The 13539-nt window shown below is 52.4% G+C and overlaps 1 protein-coding gene across 1 annotated transcript in view; it reads left to right on the forward strand.

The window, feature by feature from the left end:
* The window catches only part of Wscd2 (WSC domain containing 2), a 116747-nt gene extending 111484 nt beyond the window's left edge, over window positions 1–5263 (forward strand). The window contains exon 9 of the mRNA XM_004664097.2: window positions 3335–5263. Coding sequence (XP_004664154.2) covers window positions 3335–3687 — 353 coding nt within the window. The 3' untranslated portion in view covers window positions 3688–5263. The remainder of the gene's footprint in view (window positions 1–3334) is intronic.
* Window positions 5264–13539: the final 8276 nt, after the last annotated feature.

Here is a 13539-nt window from a genome sequence, read left to right on the forward strand (position 1 = left end):
AGAGAAACAGAGAGAATGGGCGTGCACCAGGGCCTCCAGCCACTGCAGACAAACTCCAGATGCACGCGCCCCTTGTGCATCTGGCTTACACGGGTCCTGGGGAGTCGAGCCAGGGTCCTTTGGCCTTGTAGGCAAACACCTTAACCACTAAGCCCACAAGCTCAATTTTAATAAGACACCTGAGTCTGTGGGGCCATACGCTTACACTATCAAATGACCTAAGGAAAGCATCTCCAAGATGGACAGAAGCAGCCACTGGTAGGAATCCAGACCTGCATGGTTCTGGGCAACAAGCACCGATCTCTCCGGGTTTTCTCCCAGGGGAGTAGCAGCCATCCCGCGTTATCATCGAAGGTGCTGGGAGGTGACTGGGAAGCAAGAAGATTTTGAAAAAGTAAAACAGACTCTCTACTTGCTAGATTTCTCCTAATCACCCAGATACATCTGGTCTTCGCCCATTAAAACAGTACGGGCCCAATTAGACAGATACATTGTAAATAACCTATTTTGAGAATAAAAAATAACCTTGTCACCAGCATAAATATTTCCCCAGGGCAGCTGTAGGGTTCCAGGAGGGAACTAGGGGAAAACAGGAGTCTCCTCACAGAAGTCTGGTGTGTTCTGTAAAGAAAAGCAACCCTTCATCATGTCACAGTTTGGTGACTGGGAATTTCAATTCAGCTCAACTGCCATTCGAGGAGCCTCCCCCCCACCACCACCTCACCCCCCACTGTCCGTACAAGGCAGTGGGAGGAAGTGGGGTGGGGGAGGGGAGTGCTGCCGGGGATGGGGCTGGAGTCAGGCAGGCTCCATCTGGATGGTGCTTCTTCGCTGCAGCATAACCCCGAGCACGTGCAAGTCAGTCACCTCTCTGAGCCTCGTTTCCCACCCTGGTGAAGAGTGGCTAGTACTCTTTCCCCTTTAGGGAAGCTGGTGGGATGCAATGAGATGCTAGGTAGCCATCACTCAGCAAAGGGTTAGGTTTCAAGTTTTTAAGTTCCCCAGCCTAGCTTGGAGGTTCTCACCACCTTCAGTTGCTCTCTGTGAGGATTCTGGGTAGTGTTGCCCCTTAAGGAAAAACAAAAGGTCAGAGCTAGGCTGGAGAGACGGCTTAGCGATTAAGGCGCTTGCCTGCGAAACCTAAGGACCCATGTTCAACTCTACAGATCCCACGTAAGCCAGATAAGGTGATGCAAAGGCACAAGGTCACACGTGCACACAAGGTGGCACACGTGTCTGGAATTTGATTGCAGTGGCTAGAGGCCCTGGTGCGCCAATTCTATCTTTCCTTTCTCCCTCTCCCTCATAAAGGCAAAACAAAAAAAAAAAAAGGGCCAGGGGGCTGGAGAGATGGCTTAATGGTTAAGGCATTTGCCTGCAAAGCCAAAGGATCCCGGTTCTATTCTTCAGGACCCACGTAAGCCAGATGCACAAAGAGGTGCATGCATCTGGAGTTTGTTTGCAGTGGCTAGAGGCCCTGGTACACCCATTCATTCTCTCCTTCACTTTCTCTCTCTTTCTTTCTCTCTCTCCCTTTCTTTCTCTCAAATAAATAAATTAATTATATATTTTTTAAAACTTAACGCAAAGGCTAGAGCTGTCGGGCGTGGTGGCGCACGCCTTTAATCCAAGCACTCACGAGGTAGAGGTAGGAGAATCACTGTGAGTTCAAAGCCAACCTGGGCCTACATAGTGAATTGCAGGTCAGCCTGGGCTAGAGTGAGACCCTTCCTGCAAAAATAAAAATAAAACGGACAGAGCGTCACCACGGTTGCCCTGTGAGTCTCCAGAAGGCCTCACAACTGAGACTGTTCTGGAAACCTCTTGCTCATCCTTCACCTTCTGCAGCTTCCCTGTTTGGGGGCCTGGCTACCTCTCTTCTAGGGCTCTCCCCAAGGGGTTCCCTGTGCTCCCTATAACCTGTCCTTCAAGTCAGACAATCCCAAAGGCACCCTTCCCAGGAAAGTGACAAGCCATCCTGTCGTTTCATATGGTAAGGGAACAGTCAGACAAGACAGCAAGAAGAAATCGCGCACGGCTGTTGACTAGAGAGGAGAGAGATACAGGGAACCGAAGGAATGGTGCGGCCTGAGCCCCGCCTTCCACCAGCCCAGAGCCTGCCCAGGAGACTGGCATGTCAGTAGGGGTTACGCTCAGGGCCTTGGTACTGTGGTTATGCGAGGAAAGAATCAGGGCTTTGGCCTGCCTGAGCCTGGGGTGTCAGAGAAAATGACTCCTTGCCTGGGATCGATGAGTCATGTTTGTTGAGCAACTGCTGAGTTCAAGTCACCATGCTAACAGCATTGCTTGTAGTCAAGGGCTCGCCACTGTGTTATGCCCGAGCCACGCACTCGGTACAGCAGCCCGTCGTGACCCCGTAGGCAGATACCGTCTCTGAGGGCAAAGCCCACACCTGGCAGTCAGGTCACTCACGATCTGCTCAGCTGGGTGACCTTGAGGGGCTCTGCCAGTTTCCTCTTCAGAGGATCATGATACCTCCCTCATAAGGTGGTGAGGATTGAGTCGACTAACCTACTTAGATTAACACAATATATAATACTGCGTAGGGAATTCCAGGTCAGCCAGGGCTAGAGTGAAACCCAACCTCAAAAAAAAAAAAAAAAAAATCAATACAGCTGTAACAGGTAATTAATATATTAATGTAAATCATACATCTGTGCTATATGAATATAATTACAGAAAGATGATGTAACCTAAATGTGCTTTGTGTAAATTGCACAACTTGCATATTATAATATGCTTTTTTTAAAAAATATCCCTATTGATTTGCAAGCAGAGTGAAGGAGAGACACACAGAGAGAGAATGGCCGCACCAGGGCTCCCGGCCGCTGCAGATGAACTCCAGATGCACACACAACGCTTTGTGCATCTGGCTTTACCTGGACACCAGGGAATCGAACTTGGGTCGCCTTACCTGCTGAGCCGTTTCTCCAGCCCATAAAATACTTTCATATATATATTTGTGACGCGTAGGATCGCGTCCTATGTAACGCACGCATCACTGTGGCATGCTGCTGTTGCGTCCTATCGATGGCTACGGATTTACCTATCATGGCAGCATCTATTTATGTAGCATGGGAGCATGGCACTTCTTCCTTAAGGCCTAGTCATGGGAAAGCTGTGAGCCTGCACCAGACAACCCCTAGGGAGAAGGCAGGAGTGATGGCGTGGTGATGCAGCCCCAGGTGGGCTCAGGGATGAGGAAGGTATCCCCCCCCCCGGGTCACCCCGGCCTGAGCGGTGGCAGCGTCCCCTGCGGGCAGTGGGCGTCGCTGACCACCCCCCCCCTCGCTGCTGTCCCTTCCCCATGCAGAGTGGCCGGAGTTCGTGAGGAACTACGCCCCCTGGTGGGCCACGCACACGCTGGACTGGCTCAAGTTCGGCAAGCAGGTGCTGGTGGTGCACTTTGAGGACCTGAAGCGGGACCTGTTCGTGCAGCTGGGCCGCATGGTGAGCCTGCTGGGCGTGGCCGTCCGCGAGGACCGGCTGCTGTGCGTGGAGAGCCAGAAGGACGGCAACTTCAAGCGCTCGGGGCTGCGCAAGCTCGAGTACGACCCCTACACGGCCGACATGCGCAGGACCATCGCCGCCTACATCAGGATGGTGGACGCGGCACTGCGCAGCCGCAACCTCACCGGCGTGCCCGACGACTACTGTCCCAGATGATGCGGACGGGGCATCTCCCCCCACACACACCCCCACACCCCGCTCCTCCCCCCCCCCATGACCCCCACCGAGCTGGCCTCGCTCTCTCCAGCTTGGGGACAGTCCTTCAGCAGTCTCCTGGGGAGCCAGGGAAGGAGATGGCTGGGCACCTCGGCCCTGCCCTGGCCTCTTACCCCTGAGGATGTCTGATCTGGGCAGTCCATGCCACGTGCACCCTTCTTCCGTCCCTTTATCCCTATCTCTGTCCCCTATCACTGGAGGCATCATTGTCATGGGATCATGCCAGGTGCCTCCCCTCGGTTGGGAGTGGGGGGGACGACCTTGATGTGGGCAATGAGGGGCTGCTGGAGACGGCGGGACACCCTCCTCCCCTCCAGCAAGTACTGGTTCTGCGGGGCCGCTTGTGTGGAAGACCGATGGATGAGCTATGTCTCCATGGCCTTAGGTGCCTGATGTTTGGGGCAGGTAATGGGGGAAGGGACGGACAGCGGTGCCGCCAGGTCACTGTTTGAGATAAACTGGTGACCTTTCCCGCTCTAGGACTCAAGTCCTGCCCTTTGCTCCCTATGCCGGGTGACTTTGGGGTCCTTGATCCCTCTTTCAAAGGCCCTCAGGCAACAAGAATTGAACTGATTAGGATGGCCACATGCCACCTCTGCCAGGTGGGTTCCAGACATTTCTTACTCTGCCCTCCTGACCCCTAGTCAGGGGGTCCTCTACTAGCAGGTGAGAGAATAAGAGTGCTTCAAGTCAGAGAGACTCCCCACCTCAGCCCCCGCAAAATATCACCCTTATCCTCCCCGACCATCAGCCTCCCTCCCCTTGCTTGTAGCCCAACAGGGCCAGTCCCCCAGGGACCCCTTAGGAATGGGGTGGCAAACAGCTTCCCATCTCCTTTGTGTCGTTGCTCTTCTGATGCTGGGACCCCCAAACCAAAGGGTTTCCGAGGACCTGAGTCACCACTGATCATGTTTTCCAAAGCGTGCGTGCGTCCAGCATCGATCATGTCTGCCCCACCATCAATACCTGTGGCTTCCCCCCGGCACACACCCGCACCTCTCCCGCCGTGTAGACACAAAAGCCATAATCACAGCCTCCTTGCTCTTCTGTCTGGAGCAGCCCCTCGTGCAGCCTTGGGGTGCGAGTGAACACGCTTCCCAGCTAGCCAAGGGACTGTGGAGAAGGCGCGTGAAAAGAGATATATTTTTTTAAGAGGAATATGACTAATACATTCTGCCCCTTGGACACTGGCTGTGCAACAAGAAGGGCCCAAGGACTTGATCTGTTTCCCTTCTCCAGTTCCCTCCTCCATCGGGTTTGGGCCACCCCAGGGCTCAGCCAGGGGGCTCTGAATGTATTTTGTACCATGTTTCTTCCCCGGGGAGTAATTTCTAGTCTTCTTTCACAGAGTAATAGAGGGCCTGGCTTCCCCTCCTGTGAGGAGGTCTGCTCCTCCTGGGACACTCTGGGTCTAAGACCCGGGCTAGTTCCCACCAGTGGTCACCTGTGGCCACGAGCTTTCTGTCTGAAGATTCCTCAGGTCAACCCTATCATTAAATGCGAGTTTTGTTGATAATTTGACCACATGGCGCAGTGTTCACGGACGGGTTGTCTTCTTGGTGGGGGCCGGGGTTCCAGGTAGGGCTGGGGTGTCTGCAGTCTCTGGCACATCTCTCTGAAAGGCTGTGTGGTTCTGCCGCGTTGGTTGCATTCACCAGTGGTTGTGATCGTAGTTGAATATTTTTATTATTTATTTCGAGAGAGAATGGGTGGTCCAGGGCTTTCAGCTACTGCGAATGAACTCCAGTCATGTGAGCCCCATTGGGTGCCTGCAGCAGTGTGCATCTGGCTATGTGGGACCTGGAGATTGGAACGAGTTCTCAGGCTTCACAGGCAAGCGCCTTAACTGCTAAGCCATTCCTCCAGCCCTGGTCGAAATTCTTTAATGTGTGTGTGTGTGTGTGTGTGTGTGGTGTGTGTTTAAATCCAAGTATGAAGCTACCTATTTTTGGAGGACATGCTTTCTGCATAAACCTCTGTCTTGGGTAACTGTGTGTTGAGCGTAAGTGGACAGTGTGCCCTAGGAAAGCCTCCCATAGGTGGGATACACCCCTGTCTCCAAACCTCAGCATACCCTAGCTTCTCCTCACACTGGTACCTGTACCTACCGACCTTCCCAGGCAGAGGAAGGGACAAGGTTTTGTTTATATATGTGGAGGGGGGGATCAGGGAGGAGGGGAGCTGGGACAGGCCAAAGAAAAGGAGAGAGGGACTTCTCCTGGAGTCATGGAGATGAGGAAGGCAGGAAGGCACTCAAGGGTGAATGTGAGGTTGTTTCAGAACTGAGGGCAACGTTGGGGCTTAATTTGGGGGGAGGGGGCTGAGGTCGTGTTGGCAAATAGAACCATAGAGAATGAGCTTTCATCTGGGCTGTACTGCGACCCCAGTCTTAATTTAACTCTGGCCTTATCACAGACAACAGTCCAATCAAGATCCTTGGACCTGGGCCTCAGCGAAATCCTGATTACAGGCTGAGCCTACATCACAGGCATATACTGATCCATGATCCATCATGGCCTCACCCTGATCCTTTATTACCACATTGACTGAGTCCTAAGATTTAGACATACTGAGCATTGACCTCAGTCACTGACCACACTCTAGCCTGGGTCACAGACTGAGTCCTAACCTGACCCAGGACAAATACTGATGACGCCGCTTTGCTGAGCCCACATCTCTTGTCGCCTGGCCACGGACAGAGCTGCAATCCTAGCCCTGAGCCCTGAACTGACTTCATATCAAGAAACGTCTGGTCCCTGAAAGAGTCCTGAAACCATGTGCCGGATTCCTTTTCACCTAAGTCCCACTGTGTCACCAGAGTCTTCCTCCCCAAGCCCCGCCCCAGGAGTGAGGGAAGCCATTCAGCACGTAGCTGGCCTGCCCTCTCTTTCAGCATCCGGGAGTCAGACTCAGAAAGAACCAAGATAGCACTCATGCACTCCACACCTTTCCAGAGCAGGTGCCCTGTACTGCTCTTCTAAGGGGGGTTTGGGGGTTCTTTGCCAATGTGCCAACAAATTCAGGGTACCCTGGGTTCTTGTGTTATGAATTTATAGAATTAAATCCATAGAGCAGACGGTAAGACTTTGAAAGGCTTTGTTAGATTTAGAGAGGAAAAGAGAAGTGCAGGGAGAGCCTCTGCCACGTGGAAGGCAGGAGGAGATAGGGAGCCCACGAGGGAGTAAGGGTTGGGGTCGTCCCCCCATCTCGGCCCAACAGGACCGAGATGAGGGGGCGGTGGTTACCAGAGGAGGGACCTGGAAGTTCAGGAAAGCTGAAAAGCCAAAAAGAGGTCTTGCCCACCTGGTAAGGATCTATTAATAATCATACTGTGGTGGGCTTTACCCTCAGACTCGGGGGAGCCTGAGAAAGAGCTGATTTGCCTGGTCTCAGGAAGGGGTTGGCACACCTGGGTGGGGATGAGAGAGAGATGACTGGATAAGACTGGATAGGACTCTGAATTCTGATCCTGTGGGGTCAGGCAGGCAGTGTTACATATTGCCAGGTACCAAGCAGATGTCTGTAAGGGATCAGAAAGCTTAGCAGGAGATGGTAGCTGGACAAAGAAACAAAGGTTGTGGAGGTCACTGCTGATCAGCCCCAGGAGGTGGATAGAGCAGAGATCGCTAACTCCCTTTGCAGAGGAACTCAGGGGTTCGGGGTCCCGCAGGCACTGGTCCCAGCCACAGAGATTCACTGTGGGGCTGCGGCTGCTGCCCTCTCCATTGTGAAAGGTGACAGGAAGAAGAGCGGTCGTTCCCAGTGGTCTCCAGAGCAGAGGACATGCAAGTCTGTCTGCTGGGACATCAGGCTGGCATCTTGCTACACTCCCTCGGTGGCTCTAGGACTCAAGGACAATAGCCTGGTTGTTGGAAACTGTTCCAGCTACCCCCTAGAGGCATCTGCAAGCTTCTTAGGGACACAGTGTGGGAGGGGAGGGGAGAAGTGGAAGGGACACTGGGGAGGTCCTGCCTGAACTACCCTCCTTGCTTAGCCAGACCCCTTCCCTTCTCCCTTCCATAGTTCTCCTTCTCCTCACCCTCCCTCTCTTGCTGGTTTTCCTTTATTCCTCCCACTCTGTTTCTCTCATTGTGGCTTTTCTCCAGCAGCCTCTTTTCTTCCCTGTCATTGTACTCCTTGCCTCTTTTCTTTCCCACTTCCTCTCTCCATCCTTCCATCTTAATCTCTCTCTTGATAGTTGTTTCTGTTATGCAAGCATATCTCTATCACTACCCCCTCCTTCCCTCTCTCCCCCTCTCCCCATTCCTGCTCTCCCATCTCCCCATCCTGAAGAGTGGGGGTGACTCTACAGGATCCATACTGAGACAATGGTACCCGTGCTGGTAACCAAGGAAGTGGTTTCCTTAGCAACAGAATCTGCAAGCACATGCTGCACTGCCCTGTCCTTTGCTTTGCTGTTACAGGAAGAGGAGAGAGGGAGGGAGGGGAGAAGAGTGATAGGGAAGGAGAGAGAGAGGGAACATGAGAATGAATAGAGATGGATGGTTGGGATAAATGCTTCTGTGGTGACCACCCCCACCATCACAAAGGGCTAATAGTCTAACACCAACTTAGTATCTGACATTTCAGAAACAGTAAAAAATAGGAAATAGAGAGTGTAAAGTCTGAGAGGGCAAATAAAATGGAGTGGGGGGGGGAGTTGTGGGAAGAGTCCAGAGGACTGGACAGCTTGTTGGATGTGGAGACAGGAAGAAGACAAAGGGGACCTTGGCCTAAACAGCTTACAGGAAGAGGATCTTTTTTTACTTATTTGAGAGTGACAGAGAAAGAAAGAGGCAGATAGAGAGAATGGGTGCGCCAGGGCCTCCAGCCACTGCAAACAAACTCCAGACACGTGCGCCCCTTGTGCATTTGGCTAACGCGGGTCCTGGGGAATCGAGCCTCGAATAAGGGTCCTCAGGCTTCACAGGCAAGCGCCTAGCCGCTAAACCATCTCTGCAGTCCTGGGAAGAGGATCTTTGACTGAAGGAAACCACAGGGGAAGGAATGAGGGAGTGAAGGAAAATGTCATAAAGCTTCCTGTCCCTAAGAGTGAATCTCATTGGCAGGTATGGGGGGGTGGCGCGAGCTCTAGAGAAAGATACAGAAATACCCCATAAGGTTTCCCTCATAAATTCAAGAAGGAGAGAAACAGGGGTGTCGGGGACTTCCGGGGCTGGGAGATAGGGTGAGCAAAGGCTCAGAAAAGTGATTTGCTTTGAGGTGCAGATGTTGGCAACAACACCTGGGTTGGAACTTGGAACTCTCTAGTAGATGGAAACAGGTAGAAGAATGTAGAAGAGAAAGGGGGAGAGAGAATGACAGAGGGGAAGACGGCGGAAGAGATCAAAGGAGAGAGAAAATGGAGAGACATCGAGAACAGGATGGGAGAGTGAAGAGATAAGAGCAGACAGAAAGGAGAGAATGAGATGGCTTAGCGGTTAAGCGCTTGCCTGTGAAGCCTAAGGACCCCGGTTCGAGGCTCGGTTCCCCAGGTCCCACGTTAGCCAGATGCACAAGGGGGCGCACGCGTCTGGAGTTCGTTTACAGAGGCTGGAAGCCCTGGCGCGCCCATTCTCTCTCTCTCTCCCTCTATCTTTCTTTCTCTCTGTGTCTTTCGCTCTCAAATAAATAAATAAATAATTTAAAAAAACAAGAAAGGAGAGAGTGAAGAGGAGAGGAGACAGAATAGAGAGGCAGCAGAGGGGAGGGGACGGAGAATGAGAAGGGGAAATCAGGGAGAGAGGAGAGTAAGAGAGAAGGGGAAGGAAAGGAGGGAGAGAGGAAGAAGGAAAAGGAAGAAGGGAATGGGAGAGGAAGGAAAGGAGAGCAGATTGAAATCATTTATTTGGCACTTTGGCCCAACAGGGAAACAAAAATATGTTCACTTTTGGAGAAATGCGAAGGAGGAGGAAGAGACAAAAAGCCCCCTGGTGCCTGAGAGCTCCCGCTATAAATAACCGTCCGCAGAGAAAACATCTGTCAAGATGCATCCCCTTCTGGAGAGACGATTGGGTCCATGCTGACGTGTTTACATGACTTGGGGGTGGGGGCGCGGGAGGGATGAGGGCCAAGGGTAGAATGCTGATCATCGTAACTCGGGGAACCGGCCCCGCCTTTCCCCCAAAGCAATAAAGTGTGCGGGCGGCAGCGAGGAGAGCTGTGAATCGCAGGGTGAACTGACATCCATCTCAGCAAAAGCAACATGTTTATTTATCATGTTTGTGAGTTTACTATTTCCCTCAGATTTACAGCCTGCAGCCTGCCAGGCATGCAGGGAAGACCCCTGAACAGGAGGTAAATGTGGAGGAGGGAGAGATGATGGGGTGTTTATCCCAGCCTGCCTTACATCTCATCTCCGGGGGGGGCATGGAGGCCCCCCCCCCAGCCGAGCAAGGCCTCGCAGCCCTATTTCGAATAGAAATGCATATAGTCCCTGCAGACTGTAGCATGTTAAGGCAGACGATTTTCGTGCGTGCTGGAGACATTTGCTACGGGGCTCTGGGGAGCAAACAGTCAGCCAAGGGGACAGAGAGGTCACTCGGTGGGGGACACTATTGCATGTTCCATGGTGCTGGGCTTGAGGGGCGTGTCTGGTGAAGCCTAAGTAGCCATCAGCATGTTAGTACGAGCTTTCCAAAAGATGGGGCCAGGGTGCCCCAGCTTCCCAGGAGTAGGGACTCCTGCAATAAGATGAGGTGAACAGAAGTGACTTGCCTGGGGGCTTTCCAAGGCCAGGTGAGTTTGAAATGTTGACATGTTGCTAATGACTGGGCCAACCTAGGCATCCTTCCAAGGGAAGAGTACCAAGAACTGTTACCATCACCCAGGCTTTTTTTAATGCATCCCTGGAGCGCAGTCAGAATCAGGCTCATGGTAAATGCTGAGAGAATTCCTCCTGCGGTCCATTGGAGGAGGAGCCCCGGTGAGCAGGCCAGAGCCGCTCCTTAAGGCACGCGACTTGGCCTCCGAGTCACATTCGAATTGGCTTTCGCTGTCTTCTCTCCCCCATGTGAAGGCCTAAAGCGGGCACCGTGATGCAACCCACTGCTCATTGTCCCCAAGAACCAGTGGGGGAACATCTTCCTTTCAAGTTCACACGCAGTGATGTCACCAGGGCAGCCTGACCTTGACCATAGTGACAACCATAGCCATTGGCGAATGCTGCGGAACACATTTTGTTCTAGACAGCCAAGCTGTCAAGTGTTTGCCTGCCGCTCACTGCCCAGAACGACGTCCGTCCGCCTCGGGACCCCATTCAGGCCCTCCGGACTGGACCGCGCAGGCCAGGCTCAGCTCCTCCCCCTCCATCGTGATCACAGCTCTGGCCATGATGGGAGCACTCAAGCACCTGGGTGGGGGAGACCGGAGGGGGAGGGAGTACGCATGTGTGTCACCCCAAGATGTGACCTCCAAGTCTCCCTTCGTGGCTTTTCCAGGTGCTTCTGGTGCAGACTAGGTGCCACGCAAGCAGTTAGCTGAAGGAAGAATGAACGGGTCGGCCACATTGTCACAGTCCATCACTGTGGCGCGCAACGTCTCGGGTCCATGGAAGAAAGGCCCCGCCTGCCCAGGCACTGGCGGAGAAGAAAGAGAAACGAGCAGTGACAATGACATCAGCGGGGACAGTAGCTGTCTTCATTAGGTGCCAGCTAAGCACCGGCTTTGTGCCAGCTGCTTCACAGGGTTAACATGACTCACCACCAGCACCCTGAGAGGCGGAGACTCTTACTGTTTTATTTTATTTGAGAGAGAGAAAGAGGAAGATAGAGACAGATTTTTCTTTTTATTATTATGTTTTTATTTATGTGTTTTTGTTTTTCAGAGGTAGGGTTTCACTCTAGTCCAGGCTGACATGGAATTCACTCTGTAGTCTCAGGGTGGCCTCGAACTCATGGCGATCCTCCTACCTCTGCCTCCCGAGGGCTGGGATTAAAGGCGTGTGCCACCACGCCCTGCATTATTATTATTTTATTTTAAAAAGTATGAAACACTACAGGAACTAAGAATGGCGCATGCGCGGGTCCTCCAGCCACTGCAAACAAACTCCATGGCTTCTGGGGGAATCAAACCTGGGTCCTTTGACTTCACAGGCAAGCCCCTTACTCGCTAAGCCATCTCTCCAGCCCACAGATACTCTTATTCTCGCCTCCCCCCCACCCATTTTGTGTCAGGCAAACAAAGGCTCAGCAAAGTCAAGTGATTTGACCAAGGCCATATAGTTTGGGAATGATGGAACGAGACTGAGCCAGGCGGTCTGGCTTGAGAATCTACACACTGCCATGTCCCAGGAGCGGGAAGGGAACGTGCTCAGAGGCTGGAAGGAAGCGGGGAGTCTGGCGAGATACTAGGGAGGGGCTTTGGGGGAAGCAGCCAGCCAGGAGGAGGAGAGACCTGCAGAACACGAGATAAGGGGAGGAAGGCAGTCAGGCAAAGGGTTTGTTTTTCTGAGGATATTTCCATCTCTGGGACTTAAATTGGAAAATTAGAATTCATGCGAGCCGATGGTTTCCAAATTAGTGCAACAGAACCCCATCTCCAATCAAACCAAGTGTGAAACGCTCATCTCAATGGTGCTTCTCAGCCGAAGGGGATTTTGCATCGCAGGGGACCTCTGCCCATGCCTGGAGGCATTTTTGATTTTTACCATGGTGTGTGTAGGGTGGGGGGAGGGTGTTGATGGCATCAAATGGGTAGAAGCCAGGAGGGCCACTCAGCATCCCACAACACACAAGGCCTGCGGATGAGGTGACATGGAGACAAGCCACTCTGAGTGGAAAAGGCTAGGAGCTGGCAGTCCGGTCCCTAGCTGCGAGGTTGGTATAGGTTCCCATGACAACTGCCAGGCAATGAGCTTGGATTCAACAGCTCACTAGTTCTCTATAAATCCCTTCCTCCATACTCCCACACCACTCTTCCAGCTAATCAAGAGAAGCTATGTTATCTTCCACCCAAAAGAGTGTTCTGGAGAGGGAAGAGTAATGATACTTTGGGGGTGGGGGCAGGAAAATAAAAGAAAGCCTTTAAACCACAAACTTCCAATTGTCAGGGAAAAAAAATAAAGGTACTGGAAAGAGAGGCTGTGGTCCCAGACCAGCTTGGAAACCTAACTAAAAAGCATGGATCATCTCCCCAGAAACATGCTGTGATTGAGCAAAGAGAAGTTTCTGTGTGTGTATGTGTTCATGTGTGTGTGGGTATGTACATGTGTGTACATGTGTACATGCCTTTGGAAGCCAGAGGTTGATGTCAAGTGTCTATTACTCCCCACTTTATTTTTTTTAATTTTAAAAAATTGTGTATGAAGCCGGGCATGGTGGCGCACACCTTTAATCCCAGCACTCAAGAGGCAGAGGTAGGAGGAGCGCCGTGAGTTCGAGGCCACCCTGAGACTACATAGTGAGTTCCAGGTCAGCCTGAGCTAGAGCGAGACCTCACCTTGAAAAACAAAAGCAAAACACAAAATAAATGTGCATGTGGGGGGTGGGGGGAAGCACCACCAGGGCCACTGGCTATTGCAAACAAACACCAGACACTTGTGCCACTTCTGGCTTCTGCACATGGCTTGGGAATTGAACCCAAGCCCACAGACTTTGCAAGCAAGTGCCTTTAACTGCTGACCGATCTCCCCAGCCCCTCCACCTTGTTTACTGTGACACGGTCGCTCACTGAATCTGTAGCTCACTGATTTGTCCAGACAACCTAGCCACAAGTCCCTGGGATCCTCCTCTCCGGTGCTAAGACTACAGGCACATAGCCCCACACCTGGCACAAGGAGCTTTTATTTTTTAA

The sequence above is a fragment of the Jaculus jaculus genome, chromosome 13 (genome assembly GCF_020740685.1).
Source record: "Jaculus jaculus isolate mJacJac1 chromosome 13, mJacJac1.mat.Y.cur, whole genome shotgun sequence".
In the NCBI taxonomy this organism is placed as follows: domain Eukaryota; kingdom Metazoa; phylum Chordata; class Mammalia; order Rodentia; family Dipodidae; genus Jaculus; species Jaculus jaculus.